This window comes from Rhopilema esculentum, chromosome 5 (genome assembly GCF_057945365.1).
Source record: "Rhopilema esculentum isolate cy_ngs chromosome 5, ASM5794536v1, whole genome shotgun sequence".
In the NCBI taxonomy this organism is placed as follows: Eukaryota; Metazoa; Cnidaria; class Scyphozoa; order Rhizostomeae; family Rhizostomatidae; genus Rhopilema; species Rhopilema esculentum.
In genome coordinates, this window is record NC_142819.1 from 10,755,257 (window position 1) to 10,769,304 (window position 14,048).

The following is a 14,048-nucleotide window of genomic DNA, read 5'->3' on the forward strand; positions in this document are numbered from 1 at the left end:
GCAATATTATGTCAAAAGTAAGAGACCTTGGGACAATGAATACTGAGGAGGCAGTAGCACCAAATAAAAATAAAAATAAGTCAAAAAGGCACTTGCAAAACGATGGAAAGATAAGCCGATGCATGGGCAATTTACTAAGAATACTGATGGAATTGATTGGGAAAAAAGCTGGTCATGTTTAAGGAACGGAGATCTGAAAGGGTGCACTGAAGCATTAGTGTGTAGTGCACAGGAGCAGGCGCTGCGCACTAATTATACCAAGCACTACATTGATAAAACAAGCGATACGCCTTTATGTAGAATGTGCGGTGACAAGGGAGAAAAAGTTAGTCATCTGGTGAGCGAATGTGCTAAACTGGCACAAACATATAAAAGACGACACGACAATGTGGCAAGGTATATTCATTGGTTGTTAGCGGAAAAGTGCGGATTTGCAAGAGCCACAAAATGGTATGAACAGAGCCCCGATGGAGTTTTAGAGAATCACGAGTTTAAGGTACTGTGGGATTTTTTGATTCAATGTGATAGGGTTGTTGAAGCAAGAAGGCCAGACATTGTTGTTGCTGACAAGAAAAAAAGGATGTGAAGATAATCGATATTGCCATTCCTGGTGATAATAGGGTAAAGGGTAAAGAACAAGAAAAAATTGAGAAATATCAACCATTAAAGGAGCAAATCGGAAATCTGTGGAATATGAAGAAGGTGACAGTCATCCCTGTTGTGATTGGGTCATTAGGATGTATATCAGATTGTTTTGAAGAGCACATGGAAAAGATCGGAATTGATGTAAAGTTACAGGTGATACAAAAGACAGCACTGCTAGGAACAGCCAGGATTTTGAGACAGACATTGTCTATACAATTAACTTGAGATGACAGAATGGGAACTTTGTCAGCCTGTTGCTGACTGCTCCCTCCTATATTATCCGGACCAATTAACATCTAGGTGTCTGTGAATCACTTAATTAGCCATAATAATGATAATAACAATGTATAGGTCATAAATACACAAATGGACATCCGACGTATGAAGAATAAAACCCACAGAAATGAATGGCTTCTATGCCAAAATTGTGAGTATACGAAATTTATAGCAGCAACTTGTATATGAAAATATTAGAATTTACCATTTTCTTGCATATTGCAATCATGCCAACCTTTTCAGCTTCTCATTTCTTACCTCATGAAGTCTCATGATCTCCACATAAACAGCTTTTATAGCAAATAGTCATTCGGTTTACAAGCTTTGTGCCTTTTTTCAGAATTTCCTTGAAAGTAATCAAACCATTTCATAAATCCCACATGCTGCCTGAAAACTTACAATTTTCCAGCACCATGTAAGACACCTACCACTCCTACCACTACCCCCGGTTGTGATACCAGTATCTATGCCACGCGTTGAACAGGACATTTTTGGTGTGTCAAGGAGAAATAAGAATAAAGATGGTTTGGTTCTCAGTTACTAGTGACAAATCTTCCCCAAACTGAAGGGATCATAGAAGCATTGGACTCTTGTTCGGCGCGCCCCCACAACTTGCCGTCCCTCGCAATGCCGCAACCGCCGCCACAACGCGCCACAAGAATAAATTTTGTGCAGCCTCGTTCTTCCCCATGGTCACTTCAAGGAGGAAATGAGTTGAATTGATATGGGAAGTTGAGTTGCTCCTTTTGGAACGTAGAAGCTAGATAAATACGATTACAATGTGACAAACATTCTGGAAAAGCCGGAAAAGAAATGTTATTTTCAATCCCAGAGACTACTGAAATTTTAGACGATAATGGAGCGAAATTTCGGGTAAGTCGTAACGGCCTTCGGTATTTTGCTAAACCATGCTATGGAAATTTCGTGGCCTTTTTGACCAGTCATGCAAAAACAATAATTTTTCAACCGCTGCGCTAACGCGAATCATCAAATTACCTGACCATTTCATAGAAACTTGATAAGCTTTGCTTTACCGAAAACTAATTTCGTACAGTAAACCAGTTAAAGATTGAAAATCAGTTAAAGAGCTATCACTGTTCCCATGACAGCACCAACCTCAGAGGTCCTCCAGCGCAAAGTGCCCCCTTATACACTAGGTGAGAAAAAGTATTGCACCACTCCCAAAGGCGCCGGAAGCCTCATGATGCGGCGGGGGCAGGACTGGCAGAAAGGGCACCTTAGGGTGTCAAGGTTTGCTGATGAAACAGATCGGGTATTGTCATTTAGCAAATTATAAAGCCTGGTTGTAGGTGAAAGCCTTGTCAAGGGAGAGAGAGTCGGTGTTCTGGGGGCGTAGCTACGCCCTAAAGACTCTCGGAAATGAAGGTAGCAGTCATAAAAATATATTTGAATCAAGACTACAGGAAAGGTTCATTCTCGAAATTCCTTTCACCCCAACATAACCATCAAGCCATCAAGGGGGGCAGAACCCAACCCTACTTTACATTAAAACAATTTTTTTTCTGATGGCCATCTACATGGCTTGATATAATTTTTGGATATAACTCCTCTGAACTTACTGTTTGTTCTTTCTTTGTTTAAAATTGGTACAATCTGTAGCTATATTCAAGCTAAATAAAGCCAACTAATTGAAATTACCAACACTAAATATGATGTGAATCAAATATAACTGATGTTAGATATGTATTTCTTATAAAGATTGCTAGTATTGAACGATGAAAATTCAGAGATTTTTTCATTAATTTTTGTAAAGTTGGTAATTGTACTTGTTTTGAACTGAGTTCAATATTTGGCTCAATCTGCTTGACAAAGATCTTGAGACCAGAAGGCATCATATAATTCTATTATTGTTAAAAAGGCTGTTACATAAAGCCTGGCTACAATGATATAGATTTTTTCTGGCTTAGTTGTGTACAGTGCCACCGAGAGGTTTTGGAGACCTTGCGGCAGAATTGAAAGTGGAGGCCTTTTGCAATTAAGCAAGCAGAACAATTTTGGCGACCATGCCATTTATATAACCTAAAAATTCATTTCAGAATATTTTTTGCCATCACCTTGCACTCGTTTAAAAGTTTAAAAATTTGCACAATTTTGTTGGCTCTAAAAAGTTGCTTTCACAAACTGGAAACCTTGTGAGTGCCCTAATCCTCAAGCCCCCTTGGCCACCAACTTTCGGTAACCTTTGTTGTGAGCTTGTTTTTTGGTGTTTTTAAAAACAGATCAAAAACATTTTAGAAACATTCTAGATCATTGCCTCAGAAGGACATCCCTTTGCTCATTTTGTATAATACCTAAGCAATTCAAGGGCACTTTTTGCTCATGCAGTTGGCAAAACTATTTCATTTAATTTCATTTTATAATATTTATACAGGTTAAAGGTTCATACATATATATGTTTTTCAACCTGACCTGTTTAAAAGATTAGAATAAACACTAATACTAATAACAAAAGAAATTTACTAACCTAACCTAATTTACAATATTATATAAAACTAAGGCTATAAAAATAGCAACTCGGTGAGCTGCAAAGGGGCAGGTAAACTTAATTTTGGAAAAAGGGGGGTATGTGCCCACTGTGCCCCCACTCTTATGCCTTTGCTTGAATTTAAGACATCATTGATGCCTTGAGTGATATATTAAACATATGTGAGCCAATGTTGGTAGCAATCTGAAATCCTTTGTTATTTTCCATGAACGGGCAATCCCCAAAATTACCATCAAGTGGGTTTTAAAGATAAAGCCTATATTTGAAGTTGTATATTTTCAATAGTGTTTAGAATGCATCTGATGGTTAGCCCCCTTGTCCAACCAATCAACACTCTAGATTTTATTCTGATTGACAATGTTGTCTTTGAATCCTCTTGTAGCTTTCTTGGTAGGTCTGGCTTTATCCGCTAACCCACATAAATCCCATGTTCCTGGCTGAAAAATGAGCTTTGGCTGTGTTACTCAAAATGCCACACCCTTGGAGAACTTTTAGAGTTTTGAAAAAGATATGAGTGCCACTATTCCAAAGTCTCTCTCCAAGGAAATGTCTTACCTGTAACTGAGGTACATCAGTATCACTTGTGCTAAATCACATCTCGAGAGTGTTTGAAAGTGATTAATGATCAAGAGTTTTTCATTAGTTGACTTACCTAGTCATCATTTCTAACAGCAGTTATGAAAATATGGCATGAGAAATAGACAAGTTTGGTATGGCATCCTTTATGAATGCACCAAAGGGCTCCAAAATCATATTCACTGCTACTTACTATAACTTTCATGCAATATTTTAATTTAAAAGTATAATTGTATATGAAGATCATCTTGAAACAGGGAACAGGAAAAAAATTGCATAAGGATTTAAATTTTAGTACCTTTGTGGGGTTTTTTTAAAAGGAAAGTAACATGTATCCTAATTTATCCAAGCTAATCCTGTCCATGAGCTGCAGCAAGATGAAAATCAGCCTATATAGCAGAACAAACTCTGAAATGGGTCAAAAATAAGCAAAAAGAAAATCCTAGACTTTTTTAGAAGGAAAATTAAGCAAGAAGACTATAAATTTTGCTAGTTCTATTTCTGTGACTCACTAGTCCAATTTGCCATTTACAAATTGGTTTCTGTGACTCACTAGTCAAATCTAAGCAAGAGGTGTCAATAATGATTTTTAATAAGATCTTGATGAAAGTTCATCAAGGAGTTTATTAAAAGATGCAATATAAAAGAGCAAAAAACATTTTCATTTTTTAATGATGTCCCTGTGTGTAACAGAGTTGTGCAATGGATGTGTGTGGCACATGCCAAGACATGTGTAAGTTATATGAGGCCCCTTACACCTGAAGACATTCCCTTATTCACGATGAAAGTTATGCAAATAAAGAGTTTTTAAAAAATCAACTATTTTATGTAATTTAGTTCTTCGTACTTTCTTGTAAATATTGAATATTTGTCACAATATGAAGTTTTTGGAGACTTTTGGAGAATTTTCAATAAATTGTGAATGAAACTTGTCTTTTCAAGAATGATTTAATCATGCCCCACTGTTCATGCAATCCATATTTAGTGCAGCATTTTTGCTATTTCAACAATATAAGAATGTCTTTGAATTCAAGGTCTTCCACGTTCATGTCAATGGTGTACTTCACTGCAAAGTTAGATATCGCCAGTTTGCAGATTTCAATGACAAGGTATCATAAGACATCATCACATCAATTTCCCTTATCAAATTCTCTATTACAATATTTTAACTACATGTCAAACTGTAACAGTTGTCAAACTACTGAGACCAATGTAGTGCTAGTTATAATGTTGGGCATGAACTCAAAGTGCAGGTAGCGGTAGTTTAAGATATGTTTCATTTAACAGAGTTTGTGTGAAGAAGTCCTGTATCCTTGGCAAAAAATGATTTTAAGGTTATTTGTCATTTTCACACAAAATTTTCAAAGATAATGCTTGAAATCCAGTGCCTGAATATCTAGGTTAGGAAATGGCCCAGACAGGATTAATGCCATTATAACTGTCCAAATCATAGAATGTTTTTATTGGAAATATATTTGTAAAACTTTACTTTTACTATAATTCATCCGTATTGTTATTGCTTCAGGGAAGATCTTTTCTATATAATTATTTAGTTCTGCCTAACAGATAAGTGTCTTTATAGGTTAGATCTGATATCAGTATCAAGTATACTGTTCTTTTGCTTTGCAGTTAAAGAAAGAATTTAGTGATCATGTCCCTACAAGGCTTTTTCCTGGAAAGAAGCTCTTCAGTCTCACAGCTGACCAGCTGGAAGAAAGACGACAATATCTGGAAAGCTATATCCAGGCCCTGAGTCAGGATGCTCTCATAGCGTCCAGTGAAACTTTCAAGGAGTTTTTCTTGGCAACACAGAAGGTGAATTACCTAGTATGCATTCAATCTTGATTTTTACCTTTAAAGATGTGAAACATAGTACCAGATGCTTTGTCAGGTTCTGTTTATTCGTTGTCTTTTCATCCTTCTCATCCTCTCTACCGCCAACAATCTTCTACATCTCCCACGATACTGCATATCTTTTTCTTTGTGCTGCTTTATTCCCTACCCACGACCTAAGCAAATTCCATCTTGCATTCGTATAACTTGAAAGGTTTTCATTTAGGCTACAAGAAAGGCATCAGCAGAAGACGTTGACTTGGACATTTATTTGATGAATGGAAACAAATTCACTATAAATGTTCTTTCCACCGATGAAACAGATGAAGTGTTAGAGGTAGCATATGCTTTGCTTCAAATTCATGAAATTTGATATACGTGTACCTAGAAAAGTGGCAATAGTTAACAAATATAGTTTTGATAACGACTGTTTTGTGCATCGTCTCAAAAAGTGCCAGGGAACGTATTCTATCCAATTCCAGACAAACCAATCCTTAACTTTCTGAATTGGCCATTTTAATCTGCAACTGTTACCACGCTTGTTTGCATCAGCATTTTTGTCCGATTGTTCTACAGTTTTCTGCATACAATGTTTTGGACATCGCAAAGTTAGAGAAAAATCAAAAGTCCAATTGTAAAAGTTTTGTCAAATTGGTTTTACTTGTGTTTCTTAGATTGCGATGACGAAGATTGGTCTAGCAAGGCAGTTGTTCCACTATTTTGGACTCTTTCTTATGAAATGCGACGAAAGTGGCAAAACCACTGGCACAGGTATAAAGCTTAGGTTGAAACCGAATCTACATTGCATTCTCACTCCCTTACAAAAATTGTTTTATCCGTTCATCAAAAAAGTTTTAGTATTATCATCACTTGGACTTCTCAGCAGCTGAATGCATCACCTACGAATAATGTAAATTTAGATATTGAATAGATAAACGAATTGAATTAAAAGACGTTGAAGAATGTGCCTTGGCTACAACAATAGATAGTTATACATCAGAACCTTTTAAGCGACCTATTCAAACCCTCCTTTAGAAGTCTGAATAGAGAACAGGAACAGCTGAAAGAAAGGGAAAGAAGTTTGAGAACAAATTCTGTGTTCTAAAATATGATATTCCTTATGAAATTAAAAAATGATCGGGCATACAATCAATTTGGATTTCTCCAATGAATGATTCAACTTGTGATACTTTGATACTTTCTTGTGATACTTTGCGTTGGACTATTGCTGTTCCAACTTTCTGTAGAGATAATTGCGTATCGGTTGATCATATTTTAAGTAGTTTAGTACATAGGCAGTCATTTTATGACAATTAGAAAAATAGACCTGTGCTTGCAGCTGTATTACCTTGAGTTGAAATGGATAGATTTGGAATATTCTTTCGCTTTGTTAAGTTATCATGGAAAGGAATAGGATCTAAGAATTTGTTTTTCAGCTGTGCGAATGCTTCAGGACTTCGAATCGCCGTTTTTGTCACTTAAAGAGACCAAAGAGCAACACAAGATTGCCATTCGAAAATGGTAGGCTGATTTTTTATGCCTTTTTAGTTTTTTCTACGATTCATTTGAATCTTTAGCTACTCACCTTTGTTGTCGGTAGTGCTCTGGCCAAAGTGTCTTGTACCGTGCGATATGTGGAAGTGCAGCTTTCTGCTTATGCTGTAGTCAATTGGCCATCATGCCTTTTCTCCTGACTTTGATACCGGGATTACTCTCCGTTTCTTAGCTCATTTAATGATTCCAGGTGTAGTTAATGGTAAAGACTGGGAAATACGAAGAAGTGTCTCCACCTCCCACCTCTGTAGAATCTGCACGTAGGCTATTTAATCACAGCTGAAGGCTGACAATTCTGACTCTTGCCTTTACTTTTCATTGTCTTTTCAAGCTACTGGTCACCAAAGTATGATGATGACGTCATGACGGACAGGGTTGGACTCAATCTGCTGTATGCCCAGGTTCGTTTTCGCTAGTTTTTCTTATCAGAAGTAGTCAGTTGTACTGGTTAATTATCCAGGCCATTTTCCATCGGATCCAATTTTCTTTCAAATTTGTTAGTTTTTATGCCTTAAATTTTAGGTTTTAGACGACTTTGACAAAGGCTGGATCGTTACTTCTGACAAAGAAAAAGAGCGCCTGAAGACGCTTAGAGAAGCTGGCTCTAAGAAGGAGGTCTGTTATTTACCTTTTCATTCTCGATATTATATTGCACCATATTTTCTTTGTCCGAACGCTTTTGTTAATAGGCATTTCCAGAGGTAGTCTTTGTTAGCAGTGATAGGAATGAAACTATTTATATTATAAAATTTTTCGGGCGGCTAGGGAGGGAAACCTGAAAGATGAAAGTCTTGTAGAGAATGATGTGATGGGGGAAAGGGAAAGAAATCAAGAAAAAAAGCTGTTGTTTGATTTATGCAACAGAATAAAATTCTGCTTCTGAGGCATAACAACTTATGCTTACTGTTTTTTGTTAAGAATTACTCCCAGGGCTAGAGTTTTATTAACGACTAGCTTTGCTTATCATGAACGATTATTGCTGGCTAGACAAGAAACACAGTTGATTGCCTCCATTATTTAATCTGATGATATCTTTGCAGGCCTTTGCCTATATCTTTGCAAAAGGTCTTTGCAGAAAGTCCTTGCAAATAGTTTCTGCAGAAATTCTTGGCAAGAAGTCTTTGCAGAAAGTCTTTGCAAAAAGCGTTTGCTAAATTTGACATGACTTTCTTTGCGTTTTAGTTTCTCAATCTGGTAAAAGGACTCAAATTCTATGGATACATCCAATTTCAATCGTGTTTTTGCGACTTCCCAAAGGAAAACTCAAAGACCATCTTCACAATTGGCGACAGGCAGCTGTGCATGAGGGTCCTGACGGAGGAGGTTTCTATGGCTATTGTGATTAGTTCTAATGTTGTTGATGTTGTACAAAGTTCCTTAAGATATAAGGTTTTTTAATTAAATGAATGATTGTTTTGATTTTAAATTGGTCAGTGCTTGAAGCTTTGTATAGATGTGAAAACCCGAATAAGTTGTCCCTAGACATTAAGCAAATAAGGCATAATATGTTTTACATCTGGAGTGATTCACATGGCCTTTTGTATGCACTTATACCGCATTTAAATTGCACTTTATATCGCGCTTAAATTGCACCGCGCTTAAATTACAGTTACATTGCATCTCAATTTTTATTATTTTTTCAAATTGGCTGTTTTAGGTGATTATTAATTCTAAGATGTTATGAACTTGAATGAACAAGAGCTTGAATATTTTTGACAAATCAGTACTGAACCAATGCACGAATCTGTTGATTTTGTATACTTAAACTCTGGCAAGTAACTTCAAATTTGAGATATATACTTGAAATATTCTTATCCGTAATTGTTATTTTATTTTTTCCAGAATACGATAGTAGAGGGAAAATTTTTGGTTTCGAATATAAAGTGTTGGAGATTAATCGCAGCAGTGAGTTTTTAAAGAAATCTTTCAAATTTGCTTGCATTCAGAGATTTTGTCTTGTTTTTCTAAAGCAAAATGTCGATTAGTATTTCATTTTTTCAACTTTTCCCCCTTTTTCCATAATTCCTCTATTCCTTACTTTCAAGACTCCTATTTGAGAATTAGAATCGATCCGACCCTCGGTAAAATGTTTTTTTTAAAAATTTGAAAGCGCAAACTGCCATGGAAATATAGAATAAAGTATCCTCAATTTTTAGTATATCAACATCCTTAAGCATGAAATATCCTCAATTTTTATTATCCTTGGTAGAAAATTCGGCGGTCTGCTGTCTGCTTCTTTTAAGATTGTCTCCCATAAAATAGTTCGTTTTTTAAAATCTTCTGAACTAAGGCGTGTATCATGTTTATTGTAACCTTGCCTGTTTCTTCTCTTTATTCTCGATTTATTATATCATACTATAAAGCATAACAATAAAAAAGTTCGTAGCATTACCTAATGTTTCACTATTATCATTCCTTTTAAGGAACCAATAAATGGTTGCGATGCTTCAATGGATTTGAAATTTTCGTTCGAATATCTTTTTAGCAAAGACAAGCTGAAATGGATAACTGTTTTCAGCGATGAGGTAATTTTTTTTAATTTCTGCAAATGTTGCTCTTTGCAAATAACGAATAAAATATAATTTGCAATGTTTTGGCACCGTAATGAAATCAACCACTATATCTGATGCAAACACATTTTGTCAACTAAATTATTCTTTTCTGGTATTAATCAGTCATCCTCGTTGCATTTTGGAGGGCGCATTTATTTTTCTGCATATTTTAAAAAGATTTTGTAAAAAGTTTTCAGTGATAAACTTTTGTGTCAAAACCTGTAGATAAAATTAGTGGAAAGCGAAAAGTATGTCAAGCTTCCTCTACTGAAGAAACATTGAAAAGTAAGAGGTTCACGATTCCATTTAAGTAGCTGTTATTTGATTAAGAATAGTTAAAATGACATTTGTATGAGATGAAGAACTTTGTTGACTTTCAAGGGAATCATGATGAGCATGTGCCTGCAAGGCATTGTGGATGAAATTATCAGAGAAAAGGATGGCAAACCAATCAGGATGGTACCTATTTATTTAATGTCCTTTTCTACTCCATTTTCATTATTGCTGCCTCTAATTTTCGATAGCTACCGTTTGACACCTGGTTACTTTTGCCACAAAAAATTCCCTTCGGTATATAAGGTTTTTTGTGGTAGAAATATTCTCATCCATAAATATTTGTGCGAAGTTGTTTCAACTAAAATTAAAAAAGGTCTTGTTCACCATATCTCACTGAGTTTAGGACATGATGCGAAAAACATGATCACCTTACGACAACTTTGGAACTGCAATATCAAAATTAAAAGTCAAAGGCTGGTATTAATTTTCGAAACCAATCTGGTTTTGCCGTTCTCCGAATTTCATTTATCAAGTTTAATGAGAATTCCTTCGTTGCATACCTTGTAAGAATGAAAACGTGATCCATATAGAAGGAGGGATGACATTGTTTCATATTTCATGATGATATCTTGCCATTATTTCATATTTTAAAATTACCAAAGCAAAGTATTTCAAAATTTTCAAATACACCATTCCTAATACCAGAAGAGAAATAGGTTAAATGAAGTTTTGAAAATTCTTATGCCAGCAAAATCCGTAAATCAAATAAATTATCAAGATTTCATGAATTTTTACTGTAAGTTTTTTTATCTGTATAATCTTTCAGCCACTGTCACGACGAAAAAGTTTGTCGCCGCCAAACTCGAGTCGTTCACCCAAAAAGGCGACATCAAAACATTCGTCTCCAGTACAGTTTCTCAGTGAGGTAATGGTTTCAACTATAATTTATACCTCATCTCTGGCTACATCAATGTATCATTATTATCACTAAATAAATAGCAGTAAATAGATGCATTTTAAAAACACAGATTTATGTTGCAATCATGAACAATTTTATGAAATATAGTTTTGGCAAATGATACGGTCACACCACTTTAAACAGGATCGCATCAAATTGAAACAGAAGTAAGGTCATGTTCCCTAGTCTTTTAGTTGAGACAGTTCAAGAACAAACCTATGTAAGCGCACTCATTTGAACACTCGGAAGTTTACTGCTGAAGACTATCTTTAAAGGCCAAGCAATTCTTTATGCAGTGGCTTAAGATCAAGGTTGTTAAAGCTTACATATTGCTTTTGATAACGCTTTAAAGGCTTATTTACTCCGAAATCCTTTTTGTCCTATGCGATCTCTGTATTAAAGCATTGCCGTTTCCTACAAACCTTATTAATATGTGTATCAAGTCCTTATTGAATGCATTGTACTGTATTTTTCTGTTCAATTGTTGCCAGATGCACGATGTTGCTGGGTCTGATAATGGTGGCGCTACCGCTAGTTCTAAATCGATCACGGTTAGTGATTTTTTTGCTTTGCTTTTCAATGATATTTTTAACGACACTCTTACGTGGTTGGTGCCTGCCTGCGCTCTCACCAAAATTGTGCTAACGTTTAGTAGCTTCCCCTTTCTCTTTCTCCGCTCGACGTTGACTAGTTTTTTTAAGACAGCAATTCAACCCAGAACTGCACACGACACTGTCAATAACATACATCGAAAGAACAACTCTCTAATGAAAAACTCTAGTGAGCTTCGAGCTAATCAAAAGATTTGATAATGACGAAATATTTTTTCGGCAGAGCAAAGGTGATTATCTAAGTTAAAGACGATGCAGAAACTAGCACTACAATAGAGAAATAAGAATGGAAAAAAGGGTGGAAACAACTGCCTACTTTTTCATTAATGTTTTTGTTTTGAGTGTTTTATGTCGTTGATAGTTTTTGTGAGACTTACAACTCCTATTGAAGCTAGTAAATAACCTTAGGTCCTCGTATATATTTTGAAGTTCCATTCCTGTTCCATTTGTTACCCAAATTTTTGTGAAATCCGTACTTGCAATTGTTACTTTTTTGGGCTGGGGAAATGTTGCCGAATCTAGCTTGCTGCGTGTTCATATCCTGTTTGCGCCTGCCGATTAAAAGGGGAGTTGTTCTTTTTTACTTATAAGTACATCGAGCATGAATTTAGCACATTCTAGTTTGTATCTTGTAAGTGCCAACAGCAATAATACCAACACTTTTGCGTAGTTCTGAACACGCTCATCCGTAAGACTTTTTTCAGACTCAAGACTCTTAAGTAAATATAAAAACTCATCAACTAAAACTGTTTTTGCGGGCACTTTCGGGAAATTTCGGGGAGGTGGGCGATTTCAGGGAGGTGGGCGATTACGGGAAGGTGGGCGATTTCGGGGAGGTGGGTGATTTCGGGGAGATGGGCGATTTCGGGGAGGTGGGCGATTTCGGGGAGGTGGGTGATTACGGGAAGGTGGGTGATATATATTTCTCTAGTCCCTATATTTTTATAAAAAATCTAAAATTCCAATAAATTTTTCTCTTTCTTAAAATCAACACAAAGATACAGTTAGCTAAGAACTTAATAAGATTGGATCACTATGTGTGTAACATTTGATTGACAGCTTTATTTTGCCCTGGTCACAAAAGGGTTTTGAATTTTCTAGTAGACAAGCTGAAGATATTGAAGAGCTTTTTCCAACTTTTACTTACAGAGCCGCGTCCATGATCTGCTAAGCAAGAAAAATTCCTTATCAAACGATGTTTTTGAAGACATAGGTGATGATGATCTTTAAAAGTAATCGTAAGTTTTTTTTATTTAAGATTCAAGGCGAATTATTTATGCTGTCATAAGCAAAGTAATTACATATAGATGAGTATCAGCAATTAAAACCTCATATTCATTTTTAACTTCATTCCGAGTTTTAAGGGAATTTTTTTATAATTTTATGGCAATGATTTTTAGTAGCTGATAGTTCCTCAAATCCTTCAAAAAAGGGTGTAGCCCTATATCCTGGAAATTATTTTTTGAAATTCAAATACGTAAAAAACAAAAATTTAGGTTTTTTTATTTTTTTGTCGCTCATTAGGATTTATATAGAAAATATGTCGCCAGTTTTTGAAATTTTATCTTAAGCTGCAAGCAAATTTTTAATTCAGTTTAGATTTCTGTAAATAGAATGTTGAATTAACCATCCATTTCGGATAAAGTAATCAATTTTGTTTTGTTTAACAACAACTTTTCTTTTGCTAGTAAGGTTTTATGTTTTCTTCCAATCTGAATTTTTATGCAACTTGTTTATTTATCTTAACTCTCTAATTATCATTGTGTATCATTTCCAAGTTGACTGAAATAATCAGCAACTGCTAAGCCTTCAACGTTGGATTTTACAAGGCGAGTAGATTTGTATTCATCGCGCCTCTCTTGTCTCATCCTAGTTATTTTGAGATTACCAAATGCTATTCGTCCATTACAGTTGTATGTTCGACGCAAATAAATGTAGAAGTTGATCAGGCATTGCACGATGGGATGCAATCAAGTTAACACTTGACGTCTGTTCTTTGATTGTTGTTCTCTGCTCACAGTCAAAGGTAGCTCTGTATGAATATGGGCTCTTTCGATTTTCGCATGAAACGTGCCGTACAATCAAAGGTAAAATCAAGCAGTCATGCTGCAATACCTTTTGCAGAACTGCCCTTTCAGATAAAATCTCTGAAATTTCACTTAATGCTTATAGAAAGGAAAATTGTCGTGACAAACTATGCAAGTGCCTAATACCAAATCTGACGTCAGAATATGGTTACATTAACAGCTCTTGGACAAAAT

The 14,048-nt window shown here is 35.6% G+C and overlaps 1 protein-coding gene across 1 annotated transcript; it reads left to right on the top strand.

The window, feature by feature from the left end:
- Positions 1–1,615: 1,615 nt before the first annotated feature.
- LOC135689420 (sorting nexin-17) lies at positions 1,616–13,768 on the top strand. The gene is made up of 15 exons (XM_065206640.2): positions 1,616–1,794; positions 5,038–5,112; positions 5,633–5,818; positions 6,063–6,173; positions 6,511–6,607; positions 7,273–7,357; positions 7,722–7,791; positions 7,913–8,005; positions 8,573–8,713; positions 9,233–9,295; positions 9,814–9,915; positions 10,324–10,401; positions 11,045–11,143; positions 11,668–11,727; positions 12,937–13,768. Exons 1-15 carry the CDS (start codon positions 1,735–1,737, stop codon positions 13,015–13,017), a joined length of 1,401 nt encoding a protein of 466 aa, XP_065062712.2. The 5' UTR covers positions 1,616–1,734; the 3' UTR covers positions 13,018–13,768.
- The last annotated feature ends 280 nt before the right edge of the window (positions 13,769–14,048 follow it).

What these genes read in the sequence shown, in the direction of transcription:
- LOC135689420 (XM_065206640.2), top strand. Translation starts at nt 1,735, where the DNA reads ATGTTATTTTCAATCCCAGAGACTACTGAAATTTTAGACGATAATGGA. An exon ending in TCAATCTGCTGTATGCCCAG is followed by an intron (nt 7,792 to 7,912) that starts GTTCGTTTTCGC and finishes CTTAAATTTTAG; the next exon opens with GTTTTAGACGACTTTGACAA. An exon ending in AAGCTGGCTCTAAGAAGGAG is followed by an intron (nt 8,006 to 8,572) that starts GTCTGTTATTTA and finishes TTTGCGTTTTAG; the next exon opens with TTTCTCAATCTGGTAAAAGG.